Source organism: Bubalus bubalis, chromosome 8 (assembly GCF_019923935.1).
Source record: "Bubalus bubalis isolate 160015118507 breed Murrah chromosome 8, NDDB_SH_1, whole genome shotgun sequence".
NCBI classification, from domain to species: Eukaryota; Metazoa; Chordata; class Mammalia; order Artiodactyla; family Bovidae; genus Bubalus; species Bubalus bubalis.
Genome location: NC_059164.1, coordinates 8,149,049 through 8,171,514, shown reverse-complemented (window position 1 = coordinate 8,171,514; position 22,466 = coordinate 8,149,049). Strand labels below are relative to the sequence as shown.

Sequence of the window (22,466 nt, the reverse complement as noted above, 5' to 3'; positions counted from 1 at the left end):
CAAAGCCTTTGACTGTGTGGATCACAATAAACTGTGGAAAATTCTGAAAGAGACAGGAATACCAGACCACCTGACCTGCCTCTTGAGAAACCTGCATGCAGGTCAGGAAGCAACAGTTAGAACTGGACATGGAACAACAGACTGGTTCCAAATAGGAAAAGGAGTACGTCAAGGCTGTATATTGTCACACTGGGCTGGAGGAAGCACTAGCTGGAATCAAGACTGCCGGGAAAAATATCAATAACCTCAGATATGCAGATGACACCACCCTTATGGCAGAAAGTGAAGAGGAACTAAAGAGCCTCTTGATGAAAGTGAAAAAGGAGAGTGAAAAAGTTGGCTTAAAGTTCAATATTCAGAAAACGAAGATCATGACATCATGAAGTCCCATCACTTCATGGCAAACAGATGGAAAACAGTGGAAATAGTGGCTGACTTTATTCTATGGGGCTCACAAATCATTGTAGATGGTGACTGCAGCCATGAAATTAAAAGACGCTTACTTCTTGCAATGAAAGTTAAGACCAACCTAGATAGCGTATTGAAAAGCAGAGACACTATTTGCCAACAAAGGTCCATCTAGTCAAAGCTGTGGTTTTTCCTGTGGTCATGTATGGATGTGAGAGTTGGACTATGAAGAAAGCTGAGTGCCGAAGAATTGATGCTTTTGAACTGTGTTGTTGGAGAAAACTCTTGAGAGTCCCTTGGACTGCAAGGAGATCCAACCAGTCCATCCTAAAGGAGATCAGTCCTGAGTGTTCATTGGAAGGATTGATGTTGAAGCTCAAACTCCAACACTTTGGCCACCTGATGTGAAGAGCTGACTCATTTGAAAAGACCCTGATGCTGGGAAAGATTGAGGGCAGGAGGAGAAGGGGATGACAGAGGATGAGATGGTTGGATGGCATCACTGACTCAATGGACATGAGTCTGAGCAAACTCCAGAGATAGCGAAGGTCAGGGAACCCTGCAGCCCATCGGTTGCGAAGAGTTGGACATGCCTTAGGGACTGAACAACAGTAACAACCAAGTCTTATAAACAATGGCTAGTACAGCCAGAATGTGAAATTTGTTCTCTCAGTCCTAATAAAGGTATAATTGATACCCTGACTGTACCTGCTTCTACAATGTTTATGTTACAAAGCTTTTTAACCAGCACTATCCTCCTCCATAACCAGAGTTTCATTTCAAAGTGATAATACCATGTTCATCTCACAAAAATCACCTGCAAAGAAAAAATACATTAGACTTTCTTTTTCAGTCATTAGAACATTGACTGGTGAGATTTCACGTCACAAAAAAATATTCCCCTGTCTACGACTACTAGGCCATTTGCACAGGAGACAGAAAGTGGACAAAGGAAAAGAAGAATTAGAAGTCAACGCTGCTTCTGCAGGAAACACTGCCCATGGCAAAGCACTGAAAATACAATATTCTCAGGCATCAATCATAAAGGCAAGACTGACAAGTTCAAGGACATCAGATCATATATAAGGACCACTGAAAACCCTTCAATGGCTCAAGCTCTATAACAGCAGCCGGTATATTACAGTGAAACTTGTGCCGTTGTTATTGTTGTTCAATTACTAAGTTGTGTCCTACAGTTTGTGGACCCACGGACTGCAGCATACTAGGCTCCTCTGTCCTTCACTCTCTCTTGGATAAGTGAGAGTTTGCTTAGATTCATGTCCATTGAGTCAGTGATGCTATCCAACCATCTCATTCTCTGTGGCCCTCTTTTCCTTTTGCCTTCAATCTTTTCCAGCATCAGGGTCTTTTCCAGTGAATCAGCTCTTTGCGTCAGTTGGCCAAAGTATTGGAGCTTCAGTATTAGTCCTTCCAATGAATTTTCAGGGTTGATTTCCTCTAGGATTGACTGGTTTGTTCTCCTTGCTGTCCAGGGGACTCTGAAGAGTCTTCTCCAACACCACAGTTCAAAAGAATCAGTTCTTAGGCAGTCAGCCTTCTTTACGGTCCAACTCTCACATTTGTACTAAAGAGGAAAAGTTAAAATTTTACCTCCTTCTCCTTCTGCCTCTGTAACTCAGCTTGCTCCTTGCAAAGTCTAGATGATGTAGGTCTCAGAAAATGGGGACTCACAATACTAGGAACTGGAGCCTATCTCATCCACCCTTGTCCTGCTCTTTGCAATCCCCCTAGCCCCTGCAAACCCACCTGCTTAATCATGCCTGTCTGGGTGAATAAGAACTCTGTAACCCCTTTGTTCGGGGCTCAGAGCTTGTAGTGTTAACTCATAATAAACCTGAGTTCTCCAATTCTCCTAGTGTGGTGCTTGGTTTCTGGAGTACTGGTTTCTGCAACATTTTTGGAGGCCCCAGTGAGATTCCAACCACACCTGCCCCTTGAGCCAGGCAGACTGGTGACTCGGCTGGACCTGATCGGAGGTGCCGGGAGACGAACGAGGAGGCGTGCCGCCTGACGGTATTTGCGTTCTCTTTCGGACGGGCGTTCTGACTCTCTGGATGGCCGAGCGCTGACCGGACTCATTGAAGGGACGGACCAACTCACCAGGAATGGCCACAGGATCAGGTAAAGCCCTGGGGCCAGTCCCTAGTCAGGAGGTGCTACCCCGACGGGTAGAAGAGGAGACGGATCACTTCCTTGGAGCTCTCAGGAAGGGAGCATCAGATAGGGAGACCTGGGGCCTCCGGAAAAGGGAGGTATCGTGACCTCTGGGTGGTTATGTATGCGTGATTGCTGACTGAAGGAAGTGAAAGTGAGCTCCAAAGTCCTCAGGCTACGGAGCCTGAAAGGGTCCAAAGCCTGTGGTCCCGTGACGACCTCATAAGGCTGAAAGGCAGTACCAGCCTCTGGGGGATTTGATCCCTCCCTATGAGGCTGATCCGGGTCGGGGGTTTATACTGACCTCCCAATGCTAAGAGGTGTCTTAAGTCTCCCTTGGGAGAGCGGCCAGGCAGACGAAAAATGAACGGGAATGAGTGTGCAGCCTGATCCGCTTGTGCTTCAGGCTCCACTGTGTGGCTTCAGGGCCTTCGTGGCTACAGAGTCCCAGTGGGCCCTAGCTTGCGGTTCCGTGGTGACCTCACACGGCTCAAGGCTGTGTCTGCCTCTGGGGTACCAGAGAGACAGATCAGAGGTTTACACTGATTTGCCAGTGCTAAGAGGGATCTACATTCCCCCCAGGGACGCAGCCAAGTGGGCACCTGAATGGTCTCCTTCTTTGAGGGGGCGCCCACCCTTGTCTGTCTTTGCACCACCGACTCAGGGTGGGAAACACAGGTAGTGAGAAATTAGTCAGTTCAGTTCAGTCGCTCAGTCGTGTCCGACTCTTTGTGACCCCATGAATTGCAGCGTGCCAGGCCTCCCTGTCCATCACCAACTCCCGGAGTTCACTGAGACTCAGGTCCATCGACTCAGTGATGCCATCCAGCCATCTCATCCTCTGTCATCCCCTTCTCCTCCTGCCCCCAATCCCTCCCAGCATCAGAGTCTTTTCCAATGAGTCAACTCTTCGTGTGAGGTGGCCAAAGTACTGGAGTTTCAGCTTCAGCATCATTTCTTCCAAAGAAATCCCAGGGCTGATCTCCTTCAGAATGGACTGGTTGGATCTCCTTGCAGTCCAAGGGACTCTCAAGAGTCTTCTCCAACACCACAGTTCAAAAGCATCCATTCTTCAGTGCTCAGCTTTCTTCACATTACAACTCTCACATCCATACATGACCACAGGAAAAACCATAGCCTTGACTAGACGGACCTTTGTTGGCAAAGTAATGTCTCTGCTTTTGAATATGCTATCTAGGTTGGTCACAACTTTCCTTCCAAGGAGTAAGCGTCTTTTAATTTCATGGCTGCAGTCACCATCTGCAGTGATTTTGGAGACCCTAAAAATAAAGTCTGACACTGTTTCCACTGTTTCCCCATCTATTTCCCATGAAGTGATGGGACCGGATGCCATAATCGTAGTTTTCTGAATGTTGAGCTTTAAGCCAACTTTTTCACTCTCCTCTTTCACTTTCATCAACAGGCTTTTTAGTTCCTCTTCACGTTCTGCCATAAGGGTGGTGTCATCTGCATATCTGAGTTTTTGATATTTCTCCCAGCAATCTTGATTCCAGCTTGTGCTTCTTCCAGCCCGGCGTTTCTCATGATGTACTCTGTATATAAGTTAAATAAGCAGGGTGACAATATACAGCCTTGATGTACTCCTTTTTCTATTTGGAACCAGTCTGTTGTTCCATGTCCAGTTCTAACTGTTGCTTCCGGACCTGCATATAGGTCTCTCAAGAGGCAGGTCAGGTGGTCTGGTATTCCCATCTCTTTCAGAATTTTCCAAAGAATTGTGATCCACACAGTCAAAGGCTTTGGCATAGTCAATAAAGCAGAAATAGATGTTTTTCTGGAACTCTCTTGCTTTTTCCATGATCCAGTGGATGTTGGCAATTTGATCTCTGGTTCCTCTGCCTTTTCTAAAACCAGATGGAACATCTGGAAGTTCACGGTTCACGTATTGCTGAAGCCTGGCTTGGAGAATTTTGAGCATTACTTTACCAGCGTGTGAGATGAGTGCAATTGTGCGGTAGTTTGAGCATTCTTTGGCATTGCTTTTCTTTGGGATTGGAATGAAAACTGACCTTTTCCAGTCCTGTGGCCACTGCTGAGTTTTCCAAATTTGCTGGCATAGTGAGGCAGCACTTTCACAGCATCATCTTTCAGGATTTGGAAGAGCTCAACTGGAATTCCATCACCTCCACTAGCTTTGTTCGTAGTGATGCTTTCTAAGGTCCACTTGACTTCACAGTCCAGGATGTCTGGCTCTAGTTGAGTGATCACACCATTGTGATTATCTGGGTCATAAAGATCTTTTTTGTACAGTTCTTCTGTGTATTCTTGCCATCTCTTCTTAATATCTTCTGCTTCTGTTAGGTCCATACCATTTCTGTCCTTTATCGAGCCCATCTTTGCATGAAATATTCCCTTGGTATCTCTAATTTTCTTGAAGAGATCTCTAGTCTTTCCCACTCTGTTGTTTTCCTCTATTTCTTTGCATTGATCACTGAAGAAGGCTTTCTTATCTCTCCTTGCTATTCTTTGGAACTCTGCATTCAGATGCTTATATCTTTCCTTTTCTCCTTTGCTTTTCGCTTCTCTTCTTTTCACAGCTATTTGTAAGGCCTCCCCAGACAGCCATTTTGACTTTTTGCATTTCTTTTCCATGGGGATGGTCTTGATCCCTGTCTCCTGTACAATGTCACGAACCTCATTCCATAGTTCATTAGGCACTCTATCTATCAGATCTAGTCCCTTAAATCTATTTCTCACTTCTACTGTATAATCATAAGGGATTTGATTTAGGTCATACCTGAATGGTCTAGTGGTTTTCCCTGCTTTCTTCAATTTCAGTCTGAATTTGGCAAGGAGTTCAAGATCTGAGCCACAGTCAGCTCCCGGTCTTGTTTTTGCTGACTGTGTAGAGCTTCTCCATCTTTGGCTGCAAAGAATATAATCAGATTTTGGTGTTGGCCATCTGGTGATGTCTATGTGTAGAGTCTTCTCTTGTGTTGTTGGAAGAGGGTGTTTGCTATGACCCATGCATTTTCTTGGCAAAACTCTATTAGCTTTTGCCCTGCTTCATTCCGTATTCCAAGGCCAAATTTGCCTGTTACTCCAGGTGTTTCTTGACTTCCTACTTTTGCATTCCAGTCCCCTATAATTAAAAGGAGATCTTTTTGGGTGTTAGTTCTAAAAGGTCTTGTAGGTCTTTATAGAACCATTCAACTTCAGCTTCTTCAGCATTACTGGTAGGGGCATAGACTTGGTTTACCATGATATTGAATGGTTTGCCTTGGAAACGAACAGAGATCATTCTGTTGTTTTTGAGATTGCATCCAAGTACTGCATTTTGGACTCTTTTGTTGACCATGATGGCTACTCCATTTCTTCTAAGGGATTCCTGCCCACAGTAGTAGATATAATGGTCATCTGAGTTAAATTCACCCATTCCAGGCCATTTTAGTTCGCTGATTTCTAGAATGTCGACGTTGACTCTTGCCATCTCCTGTTTGACCACTTCCAATTTGCCTTGATTCATGGACCTAACATTCCAGTTTCCTATGCAATATTGCTCTTTACAGCATCGGATCTTGCTTCTATCACCAGTCACATCCACAGCTGGGTATTGTTTTTGCTTTGGCTCCATCCCTTCATTCTTTCTGGAGTTATTTCTTCACTGATCTCCAGTAGCATATTGGGCACCTACCGACCTGGGGAGTTCCTCTTTCAGTGTCCTATCATTTTGCGTTTTCATACTGTTCATGGGGTTCTCAAAGCAAGAATACTGAAGTGGTTTGCCATTCCCTTCTCCAGTGGACCACATTCTGTCAGACCTCTCCACCATGAACCACCCTCTACTTTGGACTGACTCCCTGAGCTGACATCTAAGAGATTAAGTTTTCCTGAAAACCCTGCCAGGTAGATTACATTTGTTAACATGGGAGGTTCCTCTAAGCCAACAGTTTTAGGTTTCATGATAACTTTAAGAAGGGCTTTGCAGGAGATTGGAGAAGGCAATGGCACCCCACTCCAGTACTCTTGCCTGGAAAATCCCATGGACGGAGGAGCTGCATTCAAGTTGGCCCCCAGGAAGCTTTAGAACTTATGTGAGCTGGATTGGCCAGCCATTGACATTGGATGGCCACCAGAGGGCACTCTCGACCTGCCCGCTGTCCCAGCAGCGCGCCAGGGAGTCTCCGGGAGTCCAGGACATCCAGGTCAGCTTCCATTCATAGACTCCTGGCTTCTAATAGCACAGAATCTGCCCCCTGGGCAAGAGTCTGCACTAACAGACAGGGACAGAGTATGGTATTTGTGACCCAACCACTCAGAAAAAAGAAAGAAGGAAAAAACCTATATTCCAGGGCGATCCCATAGAAGACCCACTGCTGCCCCTGCCATATGTTCCCCTGACTCCACAAGCCCGGGCACAGCCAGCGCCGGACCCACTGCCAGACAGTCCGCCTCCCACCATGTCCCCCGCACCACTTCATCAGCAAGACTCCAGCCCCGAGCCAGTAGGGACGCGGCTCTGCTCAGCCCAACTATCTAACCAGCTGGCCGCGGCCCATCAGATGCCACTGCAAGAAACTCGAGGTCCTCAGCAAGTGAACGGGGCTGGCTCAGTCCAGCTGGTCGCTCCCTCCTCTATCACCAGCCCTTCAGCACTACTGATCTCCTAAACCAGAAACACCATGACCCAGCATACTCTGATAAACCACAGACCATGACCGACCTCCTACAGTCCATTTTCCACACCCATCAGCCCTCCTGGGATGCCTGTCACCAGCTCTTTATGCCTCTCTTCACCACTGGGGAAAGGCGATGCATCTCGACAGAAGCCCAAAAATGGCTCGGAGGTCAAGCCACCACAGCGGTCTTAGATATGGAAGGATGGGCATGAGAGGCGATGCCGGAGATAAGACCTTGTTGGGACTTCCATACCAGAGAGGGACAAGAAACCTGGGGTCAACATATGATGCCCTTCTACAGGTACTTCGAGCGGGAGCCAGAAAGCCCACCAGTATGTCCTAACTGACAACAGTAATCCAAAAAGGGGATGAGATTCCCCCACCGATTTCTATGAAAGACTGTGTGAAGCATTCAGACATACACCCCCTCTGACCCTGAGACAACCAAGAATCAGCGGATGATGAAGGCTGCCTTTGTGGCTCAATCCTGTGCAGACATCCAACAAAAGCTCCAAAAGCTGGAAGGCTTCGGTGGGATGAATGCCACACAGCTCCTGGAGGTAGCAAATAACGTCTCTGTGGACGGAGACCGTGAACCCCAACGAGAAGCAGATAAAAAATGAAACAGAAAGCGGCCCTGCTAGCAGCGGCATTGAGGAGCTCAGATCCAGAGGAACAGACCGTTCCCTCGTGGAAAGGGGACACTAAGCAGAGACCGCCACTATGCTACGACCAGTGCGCCCACTGCAAAGAGACTGGACCCTGGAGGAATGAGTGCCCTCATCGCAGAGGGACATCTAAAGGGTCAAAGAAGTTCAGTCCATCCAACAACGAAAGGTACCAGCCTGAGCCGGCTGTCCAAAACCTGATCGGCCAGAGCAGACTCAGACTAGGGGAGACCAGGCTCCCTGATCCTGGACCCCTGGGAGCCCATGGTCACGATGAAAGTTGGGGGCCAATCAATGACTTTTACGGTGGACACCGGAGCTGAACACTCCGTGGTAACCACACCTGGGCTCCCCTCACAGGCCGAACAGCAACTGTTGTTGGGGCCACAGGGGCCACGGCAGCCCTCTCATTTTGCAAGGCCCATTTGAGTCAGCTAGGGGGCCATCTGGGGACTCATGAATTTCTGTCCTTACCGGAATGCCCCATTTCCCGGCTGGGTAGAGACTTACTGACAAAGCTGGGGGTGCAAATCACCTTTGCCCCCAGAAGGCCCACGAGCCTCACCCTGGGGAGCCAATCAGCTCTGATCATGGCTATGGCCATGCCCAGGGAAGATGAATGGTGTCTCTATTCCTCAGGGAGGGAACAAATAAATCCCCCAGGCTGCCAAAAGAATTCCCTGATGTCTGGGCAGAGAAAGGGCCCCAAGGTTTGGCCCAAAACCATGCCCTCGCTGTAGTGGACCTGAGGCCAGTCCTTCTGTCCACTCCTGCTGGACAGAAACGATATCCAGGACCACGGGAGGCATGCCTGGGAACGCGGGACCACACCCAGCGCCTACGAGATGCCGGGATTCTAATCAAAAGTCAGTCTCCCAATCAAAAGTCAGTCTCCCTGGAGCGCTCTGCTCTTGCCAGTCAAAGAGTCTAGAAGCAATGGCTACTGCCCTGTCCCGCACCTCCGCGCCGTCAACAGCGCAGTGGTCACCATCCGTCCAGTGGTCCCAGATCCCTACACTCTCCTGAGTCTCTTACCCACTCAGGCAAGCTGGTTCACCTGCCTCGATCCCAAGGACGCCTTCTTCTGCCTGTCACCAGCCAGCCAGCCCTTGTTTGCATTTGAATGGGAGGACCCACACACCGGGAGAAAGAAACAGCTGACTTGGACTTGATTGCCACAAGGCTTCAAAAACTCACCTGCCCTGTTTGGTGAAGCTCTGGCTGCAGGCCTTGCTACCTTTCCCGAAGAAACTTTCAATTACACCTACTCCAGTACGTGGATGACCTGTTGCTAGCAGTCCCGCCCAAGGGGACTGCTGGAGAAGCACCAAAGCCCCACTGGCCCTACTCTCCACCACATGGTACAAGGTGTCATGGAAAAATGCTCAGACCGGCAGACAGGAGGTCAAGTACCTGGGGTTTGTCATCTAAAAGGGAGTCGGGAGCTTGGACATGAGAGGAAGCAAGCCATCTGTTCAATACCTTGGCCGAACAGCAAGAAAGAAGTCCGCGGGTTCCTTGGGGCTGCCGGATTCTGCTGAATCTGGATACTGGGTTTCTTTGAAATTGCCAAGCCTTTGTTTACAGCCACAGCAGGGTCTGGTAAGGACCCCCTAGAGTGGGGACCTCAACAGGAAAAGGCCTCCAAGGAGATAAAGAGACTCTTGACCAGCGCTCCAGCATTAAGGCTGCCAGATGTGACACGGGAATTTAACCTCTTTGTACATGAGAAAAATCCCACTGCACTGGGGGTCCTCACACAAACAGTTGGGCCAAGCAGCGCCCAGTTGCAAACTTGTCAAAGCGACTGGATCCAGCGGCCGCAGGGTGGCCGGCATGCCTCCAGGCAGTAGCTGCCACTGTGGTTTTGGTCAGAGAAGCAGATAAGCCTACTCTAGGACAAAATGTAAATGTCTGCACTGATAACAGCCAGGGGCATAAGTGGCTGACCAGCTCCTGGGTGACGCGCTGTCAAGGACTGCTTTGCGAAAACCCACAGGTCCAACTCGAGACTGTGCGGATGCTGAACCCCGCCACATTTTTACCTACGGAAGCGGGAACCCCTGACCATAACTGTGAGGAGCTCATGGTGAAATTGACTCAAGCCGGCCGGTCCTGACAGACATTCTTCTCCAGAACCCAGAACTGGAACTGTTCACTGACAGAAGCAGTTTCATCAAGACGGGCAGTGCAGAGCAGGCTCTGCCATAGCAACAACTGATGAGATAGCGAAAGCTGAGACCTTGCCACAAGGGTGGTCAGCACAGCAGGCTGAGCTGTGGGCACTCGCCCAGGCGCTAAGGCATGCTGAAGGGAAACGAGTCAGCATCTATACTGGTTCAAGGTATGCCTTATGTACATAGAGCCATTTATAAAGAAAGGGGACTATTGAAAGCAAGGGGAAAGGAGATTGAAAGCCAAAAAGAAATGCTTCAGTTGTTAGAAGCAGTCTGACAGCCTTCCCAAGTGACAGTCATCCATTGTAAAGGACATCAACAAGGAACTGATCCAATCAGCAAAGGAAACTGGTTGGCTGACCAGGCAGCCAAGGAGGCGGCGACCCAACCGATCCCCAGAGTTGGCCCCAGGTCAATCTTTAAGGTTCTCTTGGCACCAGAATTGCCTCCATCCCCGAGATACACCAAGGAAGATCAATGGGCTCTAAATGAGGGAGGAATAAAAGAAAAAGAGGGCTGGTGGAAGCTCCCAGACCAAAGACTCTCTGTCCTCAGCAAATAACAATCCAGCTGGTAAAACAACACCATGAGACAACTCCCTTAGGAAAAACTGCGCTGGAGAGTTTACTGAGCAGCTACTTTCATTCCTCAGCTCCCAACCCTGTGTGTCCAGATCAGGGCCAGATGTGACTCGTGCGCAAAAACGACGCCAGCCAAGGATCTGGCTATCAGAATATCAATGGATTTTCACTGTCAACCCTGGACTCCATCGCTGACTGGTATTATTGCTGTGCTCTTTGCTACAGGACTAGTTTCAGTCACACCCCAGGACTGGAATTTGGGTCAGAAGCTGCGGTTAGCTGTCTGTTACGTCACTGTAGTGGGAAGCCTCATTCTTATTAGATGTCTCTTATGATCGATTCTCCCTACTAACTAAATAGCTCCACAGTATAGCTGACCTATCTTCACGATAGGCTCAGTTGCTATAGCATGACAACACAAAGATGGAGAGAAAACCTTTTGCTAGTGTTCAATGATCTGTACAGCACGGAAAAGGGCCTTCAAAGGACAGGAGAGAATACAGACATGGATAATAAGAGAGGGATTTAAGATCAAGAAAAACATTTAGCATATATACAGTAGCAGAAAGCAAAGACCCAAATACCAGCTATTGGTACCAAATGGTCTCCCTTCCCTATATTCATACATACACAGCTCCCAGAAGGTATCTCTGTGATTTCCTGGACTTTTAAGCCTCTGGCAAGAAAAAAACAAGGGACTATCTTACTCTCTCAGTAGAAGTTGACACTATTTGACCCTGAGGAACTCTGATTTTTTTAACCATCATTGAAAATAACATTTTCAAATAAAGTTTTCTAAATATTTTCATTGTAATTGTCAAGAGTTTATGCTTTCTTTTAAAATGCTCTGCCTAAAAAAAAAGATGTGATTTAAAATCGAATTAAACTTTAACAGAATAAGAACATATCCAACGTATCTTATAAACATGACCATTACTTCCGTTTATCACATGGCTCACAGGGGAAGGACGGACTGTGAGTTCTGGGTTAGTAGATGCCAACTATGACCGTGTAGCACAGGGAACTATATGCAGTGTTCTGGGATAAACCAGAAGAGGAACTATGACTTATGACATCAAACTTACTCATCTGGTCTCACCTATGTGCTGACAGGTACAGCATAAATCCCACCTACCAGGTGGGCCTCTCTGATGGGCAGAGGAAGATGCTGAGAAAAAGTGGGCCTCTCTGCTCAAACACCTCCTTTACCAATAACAGGAGAAAAGTGAGTTCCTAACTTTCAGAGCTCAGAATGTTCTAAGTCTGTGAGAAACACTGACTTGCTCTTCCACTAATTCTCACATTTGCTAGTCTTTGATTTTGCACAGGTCCCAGAGCTGCTAAAACTGAGCTCCTGGGCTTCCTCGGAATAATACCTGTGGTTGAAATAGAACATGCACGCGCGCTCCGTCGTGTCTGACTCTTTGCCATCCCACAGACTGTAGCCCGCCAGGCTCCTCTGTCCATAGGATTTCCCAGGCGAGAATGCTGGAGTAGGTTGCCATGTCCTCCAGGGGATCTTCCTGATCCAGGGGTCGAACCTGCAACTCCTGTGTTGGCGGTGGATTCCTTACCCCTGAGCCACCTGGGAAGCACTGAAACAGAACAAGGACTGCTAATAGCATTCCTGGACCCAGGGGTTAGGGAGGTCTCTAACCGAGACTCCAGTGCAGGGGAATTCTAGCGTATCACACAAGACAGCTACATACGAGGCTGCCCTAAGGAAGTGATGAGCATGGGACGTTCTGGGGTCCCAGGTGGAATGCTCAGTTTTCCAAGCTGCGTCTTCTACAGTCATGTTGACGATTCCAAACTGAGTTAGCAATGGGGCTAAGGGAATGGAGAACGATCGACTAAATTCCATGATTTTGAAACTGACTCTCCAAAAGTCCACGCATACAGTGTCTCTACAATCACGACTGCTTCACAGCTGTGTGCTACTTTAGGTTCTGGAAGATGTTTTTTCTGGTTCCTCGGTGAGGAGTCCTCAATGCCAACTTGTGAAGAAGATTCACAGAACTGGGCTTGGATGTTACACACTCTGCTTGGAACAGATGGTATAAAGATCAAAGATGAGCCGAGGAGAAAGTAGAACTTCCTAACTCTCATCCTGTGCGTGCACTCCCTAGCAGAATAATGTATCAGGTGGGTGGACCTGGAATTTAAGATCAAGCTGGTTTGATTAGGGAGACTATGCTTTTAAGAGCTGTGCCATTGCATGCCCTGGGGGCGGAGGGAGGTGATCAGAGAATGTGGCTCAGATGGTGTTAAATCATTCACAGCCAACTAGCCTGTCTCTGGAAGGAGGTTCTGAGTATTAGGAGCAAGGCTTTTTTTAATTCTCTCTCTCTAGTCCAACACACACAGGCTAGGTACCATTACCAATCTCTTCAGCATTTCATCAGTGAATACCTTGTATTTTCAGATGACACAAAACAGAAGGGATGTGTAATTTTTTTTTTAATGATTTATCTCTTTATTCATTTTTGGTTGCGCTGGGTCTTCGCTGCTGCTGCACGCAGGCGTGCTCTTGTTGCTGGTGAGTGGGGGCTCCTCTCCAGTGGCAGGGGGCAGGCTTCTCATCGTGGTGGCTTGTCTTGTCGAGGAGTACAGGCTCTAGGCTCACAGGCTCACTAGTTGTGGCTTGCCGGCTCTAGAGCACAGGCTCAATAGTTGTGGCACATGGGCTTAATTGCTCCACAACACCTGGAATCTTCCCAGACCAGGGATTGAACCCGTGGTTCCCGCACCAGCAGGCAGACTTTACCACGGAGCCACCAGGGAAGCATGGGCCGTGTCACATTCTGATGGCTGAGCCAGCGTTACAAAAATATTTAAAGTAGGAACAAGTAGGAACAATGGGGTGAGATATGAGTCGAGGCCCAAGAAGGGCATGTGGATGACCAGAGCTATAAAACATGGAGTAGACAGCTTTAGGAGGCTCCATCAGACCCCAGGCTTGGGCTGCACCACATCTGGCCTGCAGACAGAGCAAGGATCCAATTCTGTGTCCACAGGCACAAGGGTTCTGCAGAGTGAACATCTGGTACAATGCTGCCAGTCTGGGCCACGAGATGAGGTCACCTGTTTACATCTACCTGCGTTTGCATTTGGCCATAATGATAAACTGTAAGGCAGATGGGAGAAGTGAGCTGATAGGGGATATATGAAAGTGGGTAGAGAAGGTATGGATGAAAGCGTTCCTTCTCTATTTTCTAACTCAAGTATATGTCAAAGTCAGTTATTCTGCAGGGAACAAGTACAATCAATGGCTAATGTCAGCATACCTTCTGGTATCAACATAAGCAAAATATCTGCATGCATATGGGGTGTGTGTGTGCTGTATCTGTGTATATACACACACAGACACACACACATTTAATTTCTTTCCACCATCATGCCTTATGCCTTACCAATATAGTCAAAACTATGGTTTATCCAGTAGTCATGTATGGATGTGAGAGTTGGATCATAAAGGAGGCGGAGTGCTGAAGAATTGATGCTTTTGAACTGTGGTGTTGGAGAAGACTCTTGAGAGTCCCTTGGACTGCAAGGAGACCAAACCAGGCCATCCTAAAGGAGATCAGTCCTGGGTGTTCATTGGAAGGACTGATGTTGAAGCTTAAACCCCAATACTTTGGCCACCTGATGTGAAGAACTGACTCATTGGAAAAGATCCTGATTCTAGGAAAGATTGAAGGCAGGAGGAGAAGGGGACGACAGAGGATGAGATGGTTGGATGGCATCACCGACTCCATGGACATGAGTTTGAGCAAGCTCCAGGAGATAGTGAAGGACAAGGAGGCCTGGAGGTTGCAAAGGAATCATGACTTAGCAACTGAAAAACAACACAAGTGCCACTGGATAAGGGGTTAGTGTGTTAAGATGCTTCATTTTTGGCAGTGGCCACTGAGATGTGAGTTGAATGCGGGATTAGAAAAGCTGCTTTAACATGCTGTGTGATTCCAGGTTAGAGCAGCAGACTGCGGTGAGCTTCTGCAGATCAGGAAGCTTTACCTACGACTGGCCAGCAGAGGGAGCAGCTGGACCACGGAAATGAAAAGCCACTGGGCCTTAGCTGCAGAAAGCAGAAATCAGCGGCTCAACTGAAGCTGCTGGATTGAAAAAGATCGTGTTTCCAAAATACCCTGTGGAGTTTCCAACACAGCAAAGGCTTAGATGGGAAGGAACTGAGATATGGAAAGGCCGGCCCTTAAGAGTTTTATTTAAAATGGGTTCAATTCATGGGCTAGACCATACAGACCTGACTTAGTGGTGCTTGGCTGCACATGGGAGTCATTCGGGAAGCATTAAAAAATACAGATTAAAAAAAAAATTTCTGGAACTTCCCCGGTGGTCCAGTGGTTAAGACTTCATCTTCCAATACAGAGGGTGTGCGTTCGATCCCTGGTCAGGGAGCTAAGATGCCATATGCCTGATGGCCAAAGAACCAAAACATAAAAACAAACAAGATGCAACAAATTCAATAAAGACTTAAAAAAAAAATACTACTACGGCCTGGGACCCACCTCAAAGGTTCTGGTTTAACTGGTCCAAGGTGCAGGCTAGGTATGTGGAATTTTCCAAACCTCCCCAGTGCTTCTAATGTTACAGCGATGACTTGGCTTGCTGACTGGCCTTCATCGAGCTAGGCCATCTCTCTGAGGCCCTCCGTTCAGTCAGACGGTATATAGGTCTTTTTTTTTTTTTTAAGTCTTCAGCCTCAGTCCAGAGGGTTACAAAAGATTTTCAGTAGATGAATGAACAAAACAAGCAGTTGGCTCTTTATTAGAGAAATCAGAGGTTAACTTGCAGTTAAATTCGAGACTACTCCAGAAAGTGCTTTCAGAACCTGGAACATTCTATAGCGAAAGGAATTTACAATATGTTTTCCTCCAACAAAAATTTTTTTATTTTTCTCTCTCTCTTTTCTCCTGCTATTCCAATTTCCTGTCGCTCTGGCCTCGGCGCCCTCATCGATCTCACTCTCATCTCAAGGCTTCTCTCTTCTTTTCACTGACTGATGATATTGTGACAGGGATGTGACAGGGCTGCAGAATGTCAGCCCCCTGCTGTGGGAGCCGCAGGGACACCTACGCGATGCTCAAGAGCCTGAGGGTGGAGGCTGCTGAGGCTGGAGGGGGCAATGTTGCCAAAGCAGATGCAGCAGAATGAGGCTGACTGCCTGAGGCGGCTGCACAGAAGAGGAGGAGAAAAGCAGAGTCCAGAGAGAGGCACCTGGAGGCAAGAACACTGGACGCCAGAGCCAAAGGGGCCCCCGGACGAGCAGCATCACCTGCGGAAGAAAGCTCAGTCCTTGCTCCTGACCTGAGGAGTCGGAATCTCTAGCTCAACACGAACCGTGCTTCCAACTTAAGTGTCAGCTGAGCCGCTTTGAAAGAAGTCCTTCTAACTGAAATTTTCAACCAAGAAAACAAAGTCCAAGCATTAGGCAGGAAGTTATCACCCCAGATATACCTTCACGTCCAGTTCCCATGGAAGATTATTTGTTCAGACAGCATTCAGAAGAGAGAGATGGGCGCCTCCCATCAGGAACTCGTGCAGATGACAAAAACCGCAGGGAGCGTGGCTCAGCGCTCTGTACGTCAGAGCTCGCCCACCAGCACCGGCTTTCCTGTCCTTACTTTAATAGTCTTATACCCTAGGTGTCTCTTACAGCAAAACGCTTAAAATTATCTCTCAATACTGGCAGGATGTGAAGAACAATAATAATGAAAGAAATACTCCATTCATCCACTGATGTTCTTGGTCCGCAAACTTGAGGCCAATTAAAATCCGATGGCAGATAAATGTGTCATATGTGACATAAAACACATGCCTAGATGGATTGTCATCTTCTTGCATGAAAGTAGTTTTCCTATTTACTGAGCACTGACTCTGCAAGCAGTGTGCCGATTACTGGGAGACAGAAAAATGTGTAACTACATTTTGCTCTTGAAAATGCAGTATTTTAAATATTCATTTTTATTACATTCACATTAAAAAGGACAAAGCCGTTGAACCGATTCATAACACTAGGAAACTCTGACATCCTTGAGAGTGTTTTAGAAAATAATATAATTTTCAAAACATCTTAGTGTGAAAGTATTAGTTTCCTGTGGTTGCTTTAACAATCACAGAGGAGGTGGCTTCAAGCAACAAGACATTTAATTCTCTTGAGGTTCTGGAGTCAAAAGTCAGAATCACTGGGCTGAAATCAAGATGTCAGCAGGGTTACCCTCCTTCTGGAGATTCCTGGGAAGAATTCTTCTCTTGCCTGACCCGGCTTCTGGTGGCTAAGGGCATTTTCCACTCTGATTTCTGCCTTAGTCTTCACACCGCCTTCTCTTCTGTATCAAATCTTCTGGCTCTCTCTTAGAAAGACTGCTGACTGCACTGAGGCCCCTCCTGGATAATACAGGATAATCTCCCCATTTCAAGATCCTTAACTTAATCCCATCTGCAAAACTCCATTTTCTAAATAAGGTCTAATTACAGGTCTGGGGACCAGGGGCTCATGTCCTTTGTTTTCGCTATGTAGCCTACAACAGAGTAGAATGACCGTTTACCAGACACTATTTCTAATGATACTCAAAGTGGAATTTCCACATATACAACATGAAGGAAACCCAAATGCTGTGAAACCACGTCTACTTGCAGCAATAACTTCACATAAGCCGCCTGATTGTTTGCAACGTCACACCTATTATTTCATACGAGCTGTGATCAAGCCAATAAAATAGGACAATATTGGCAACGCTGCAGGTGAGAAAACTGCAAAGCAAGGCGCCTGCCTCAGCGTCCTTGAAGAGAGCAGCAGAGCCAGGACACAACCTGGATTTGGGTCTGATGACCTTCTCACGTCACTTGGACGCCAGGGCAAGACTGTTCACAGAACTGTTAATTCCCCTCAGTTGACCCCTACAGCTCCTTACACATGTGAGACCAGCAAAGACTGGAGCCAGGCAACCTCTCTAGCTGTGCAGCCCCTTTCCTCCCAGCGGGCGCTGCCTATGCTTCTGCTGACCTACTGGACATACTGAGACGGGTTTCAAAGTCAAGGAGAGATGCTCTCATATAGCTGTGCTCAGTCGCTTCAGTCCTCTCTGACTCTGCGACCCCATGGGCTGTAGCCCGCCAGGCTCCTCTGTCCATGGGATTCTCCAGGCAAGAACACTGGACTGGGTTGCCATGCCCTCCTCCAGGGGATCTTCTTGACCCAGGGATGGAACCTGGGTCTCTTATGTCTCCTGCAGTGGCAGCTGGGTTCTTTACCACTAGCGCCACCATAGCTATTTACTAAGAAATTTGATTTTGTCATTTATTCTTACTCAACCCTGAGGATTGTTAATGAAGTGCTTATCCCTCAAAACCAAAAGGAAAAAAAAAAAAACAACCCTGTTATTTTTTTCTTTCTTTGGACCTAATGAACAGAATTTTGTTTATATTAACATAATAAGCACCTGTGAGTTCATCACCTCAGACAAGAGCTAGAATATTTAATTAACAACTGCTACATCTAATCCTCAGGATTCCATGTGATCATCCAGCCTCCCCACCCCCACCAGCTGTAAGCTTCATCCTGAAGCACATTCATTACTATGCCATTCTTTGAAATGTAGTTTTATTGTCCTTATAAAGATCATAAAATATTTTTAATTATTTAAAAATTTCTAAACATAATATGTGAATACACACATGCTCAATCATGTCTAACTCTTTGGGACCCTGTGGACTGTAGTCTGCCAGGCGCCTCTGTCCATGGGACTTTTCAGGTAAGACTACTGGAGTGGGTTGCCATTTCCTTCTCCAGGGGATCTTCCCAATCCAGGGATCGATCTGCGTCTCCTACACTGCAGGCAGATTCTTTACCACTGAGTCACTAGGGAAGCCCATACAGGATACAGAACTGTAGCCAATCTTCTGAGATTTTTTTTGACTTCACATTTTATTGCTAAGATTCATCCAAACCCTATCCTATCATGTGAATGGAATATTATTCATCCATGCTCTTACAGGCAGGCATTTGTGTTGTTATAAGTTTCTGTACAGTATTGGGGAAGGAGAATCGCATGATGGACAAATGCTAAGTTGAAAGCTCAGCAGAGATCTTATTATCCTTTCACTGTTGTAAGATTCCATAATACAAAAAATAAAATATTGGCATCTAAGATGGAGTTGCGTTCTAACAGTTTGAGAACTGCTTGGGATTCAAACATATTTCCCCAAAATAACAATTCTCTCCCCTGGCTGTTGCACAAAAGCCTGCTGAATTTATAACAAACCAAAAAGTGCCATGGAGCCAAACCACTCTGTACAATAGGGCTTCTGATCAAGATGGAGCTGTGTGGGAATCACAGTGGTTTCTATGGAGGTGGCCAGGGAGCAGGACAGGGCTCCTGTCCCCAAGACTCCCCATGCGGAAGTGGGGGGCGGAGAGTCCAGCCCAGAGGAGGGAGACCAGGCTGGCCCAAGGCTTCCAAGTCCACGGAGAGGCTGGGATGCGGACTGAAGCCAAGGAGAGGCAGGAGTTGTGACTTGGAAGAAATGACCAGCACTCTGGCAGAAAGGGTGAGGGGTTGCCAGAAAGTAAATCATTTTCTCTGCGTTGGTTAGTACCGGTTAATGGGGAGTGGTGGATCGGTGGTAAAGAATCCACGTGCAATGCAGGAGACAGACGCAGGAGACTCAGGTTCAATCTCTGGGTTGGGAAGATCCTTTGGAGGAGGACTTGGCAACCCACTCCAGTACTCCTGCCTGGAGAATCCCATGGACAGAGGAGCCTGGCAGCCTACAGTCCATGGGATCGCAGAGAGTCAGACATGACTGAACGCCCAAGCACGTGTGCATGCACAATGGGGGGCAAAGCAATGGGGGCGGGGCGGGAGGCTGCCCTTGAGGTGTCTCCACTGGGTGACAGGCTTGGGTTTTCTTTCTCTCCTCGCAGGCTGTGTATGTCTTCATTCACAGAGGTACCTATTTGCACTGAGGATGGGGTTTTGGAGAGGTAGAACTGGAGGAGCTCCTGAAAGAAGGGGCAAATATGAGAAGGAGGTGCCCCCTCCCCTGTGCTGTGTCTGCGTTGGTGGGGGCAGGGAGGGGCGGAGGAGGAGAAGGGAGAAGAGCATGGCATCAGCAGCTGTGCAGAGAGTAAGGGCTGAGCCTGTATCCCGAGTATATAGGTCAGGGCTGCCTATCAAAAGGAAATCCATACATTCACCTGTGCTAAAAAAGGATGCGGTTATTTTTACAGCTTCGAATGGGGTATGCAGGAATGTGTTAGTTACAACTAAACCTCTGGTAAGTTTACCCATAAAAAAGCTGTTAAGAAATTGAGGTCAAGCTAGTTCTATAGCATGTGCTACATTTGCAATATTTTATTATAGTTCTGGCAACTGTGTATATACTATTCAGATATATGCAGTTACAATGTCAACATATATATGTATATTATTAAATAGTATTCATTTATTCGGGGCTTCCCTGGTGGCTCAGGGGTAAAGAATCTGCCTGTCAACGCAGGAGATGTGGGTTTGATCCCTGGGTTGGGAAGATTCCTTCGAGAAGGAAATGGCAACCCAACTCCAGTATTCTTGCCTGGAGAATCCCCATGGACAGACGAACCTGGTGGGCCATAGTCCATGGGGTCACAAAGAGTCAGACACGACTTAGTGACTAAATATCAGTATTTATTTATTCATAAATGGTTATTGTGAACTTGTTATTGCCAAGGACTGTGCTAGAAGCTGGGATGCAACTATGGAAAAGGTAGTCCTTGACAAATGTGATCTTTATGATAAACTCCAGGTCCTCCAGGGACGTGCTCCTTCCTGGTCAAGAATATATTCCCAATTTCAACACAACACTGTCTTGGCAACTGACATGAAATATCACAGACTTTCCCCCTACAAATGGATTACTTATTCCTAAGAGACCAAGCGGGTCACGAACTGGTATTTAGAATACCAATGCTAAGATTTAGTTTTCACAATGTAAAACCAGTAAATTACTTAGAGTGGAAAATGAGGCACTCGATCAGGAAGTATGGCAGCCACTGAAGTCCTGACAACTTTGGACATTCCTGACAACCACTGGCACATCATGAGAGTTGGAATTCTGCCATTCTCTGGACAGCACTGAGCTAAAGGTTCATCAGTGTTACAAGGAGTTCATTGTAACTTTTCAGTTTGCTGTTATCCTTAATTCTAAATTCTAATCTGGTATTAATTTACCTTCATTAGTATCAGATTGTTGTGAGCTATCTTGTTAACTCCACATTATATTTTAATTCATTTCTGCACCAAATGCATATGTGGCCAATTTCCAATAACTAGAAATCACGACAGTTGTGCATTGTGAGTTATAAACGAGTCAGCTAAGAGACTAATGCCAAAGCAGATATATACCTAATTCTTCTTTACCCCTTAATCTGTGTTTTTCATATACTTGTTGCTATGGACTGAATCTTGTGTCCCCCAAAACTCAGATGTTGACACTGTAACCCCTCATGTGATGGTATTTGGAGGTAGAGTCTTTGGGAGATAATTAGGACTATGTTAGGTCAAGAGGATGAGGCCTTCATGATGGATTAAGGTCCTCATAAAAAGAGGAGACCACCCAGGATTGCTCTGTGTGCACAGTCCAAGGAAGGCCATGTAAAGACATCGACAGGGGCCTCACCAAGACCCGACTGTGCTGGCATCCTGATCTAGGGCCTCCAGCCTCCAGAACTGAGAAAGAAGCATTCGTTACATACGCCCACCAGTCCATGGCATTCTGTCACGGCAGTTGGCAGTGACTAGGAAACTCACGCTGGACGTCCCTGGTAGTGTGGTGGATAAGAATTCGCCTGCCAAGGCAGGAAACCCAGGTTCGATCCCTGGTCTGGAAGATCCCACATGCCGTGGAGCAACCAAGCCCAAGAGGCCCAACCACCGAGCCTGTGTGCTGCAGCTGCTGAAGCCGTCGAGGCCTAGAGCCCGTGCTCCGCATCAGAGGAGCCGCCACAGTGAGACGCCCGCACCTGCAGCGAAGAGCGGCCCCGCCGCTGCAGCTCGAGAAGGCCCACTCGGAGGAAGGGAGGCCGGCACCGCCAGAAGCAAAGGCGTTACAGTTCATTTAGGGCTTCCCGGGGAGCCCAGCGGGTAAAGAATCTGCGTGCAATGCAGGAGACCCTGGCTCAATTCCTAGGTCAGGAAGATCCCCTACAGAAGGGACAGGCTACCCACTCCAGTATTCATGGGCTTCCCTCGTGACTCAGACAGTCAAGAATCTGCCTGCAATGTGGGAGACCTGGGATCGATCCCTGGGTCAGGAAGATCCCCTGGAGGAGGGCATGGCAACCCACTCCAGTATTCTTGCCTGGAGAATTGCCATGGACAGAGGAGCCTGGCGGGCTATAGTCCAAGGCGTCACAAAGAATCAGATGCGACTGAGCGACTAGCACAGAGTTCACTTGGGCTTCCCAGCTGGCGCTAGTGTTAAAGAATCCACCTGCCAATACAGGAGACACAAGAGATGTGGGTTTGATTTTTCCTGGGTTGGAAAAATCCCCTGAAGTAGGGAAAGGCAACCCATTCCAGTATTCATGCCTGGAGAATCCCATGGACAGAGGAGCCTGTCAGGCTGTGGTCCATGGGGTTGCAAAGACTCAGACAGGACTGAGTGACTGAGCAGGGCTCATTTTTAAAAAAAGACACAGGAACTTAGAGTTATCTCCACAGTTAGATAGAAAAGCACGGGCTGGTAGGCCAATGAGATGTTTCGCCTGCCTGAGTGTGCCAAGGAAAAGGAAGTGAGCGCCCATCCTAGGGGAGG

General features: G+C 47.4%; 1 protein-coding gene across 11 annotated transcripts in view; it reads right to left on the bottom strand.

Annotated features, from left to right (window-relative positions):
• Positions 1 to 22,466, bottom strand: part of CDK14 (cyclin dependent kinase 14) — a 662,006-nt gene that overhangs the window by 191,975 nt on the left and 447,565 nt on the right. For 8 of the 11 annotated variants that reach the window (XM_044946425.2, XM_044946423.2, XM_044946424.2 and 5 more), the window contains one exon: positions 12,026 to 12,244. The exons of the other annotated variants lie outside the window; for them this stretch is intronic. In XM_044946425.2, the coding sequence (XP_044802360.1) occupies positions 12,026 to 12,244 (219 nt within the window). The remainder of the gene's footprint in view (positions 1 to 12,025; positions 12,245 to 22,466) is intronic. 11 annotated transcript variants of the gene reach the window in all.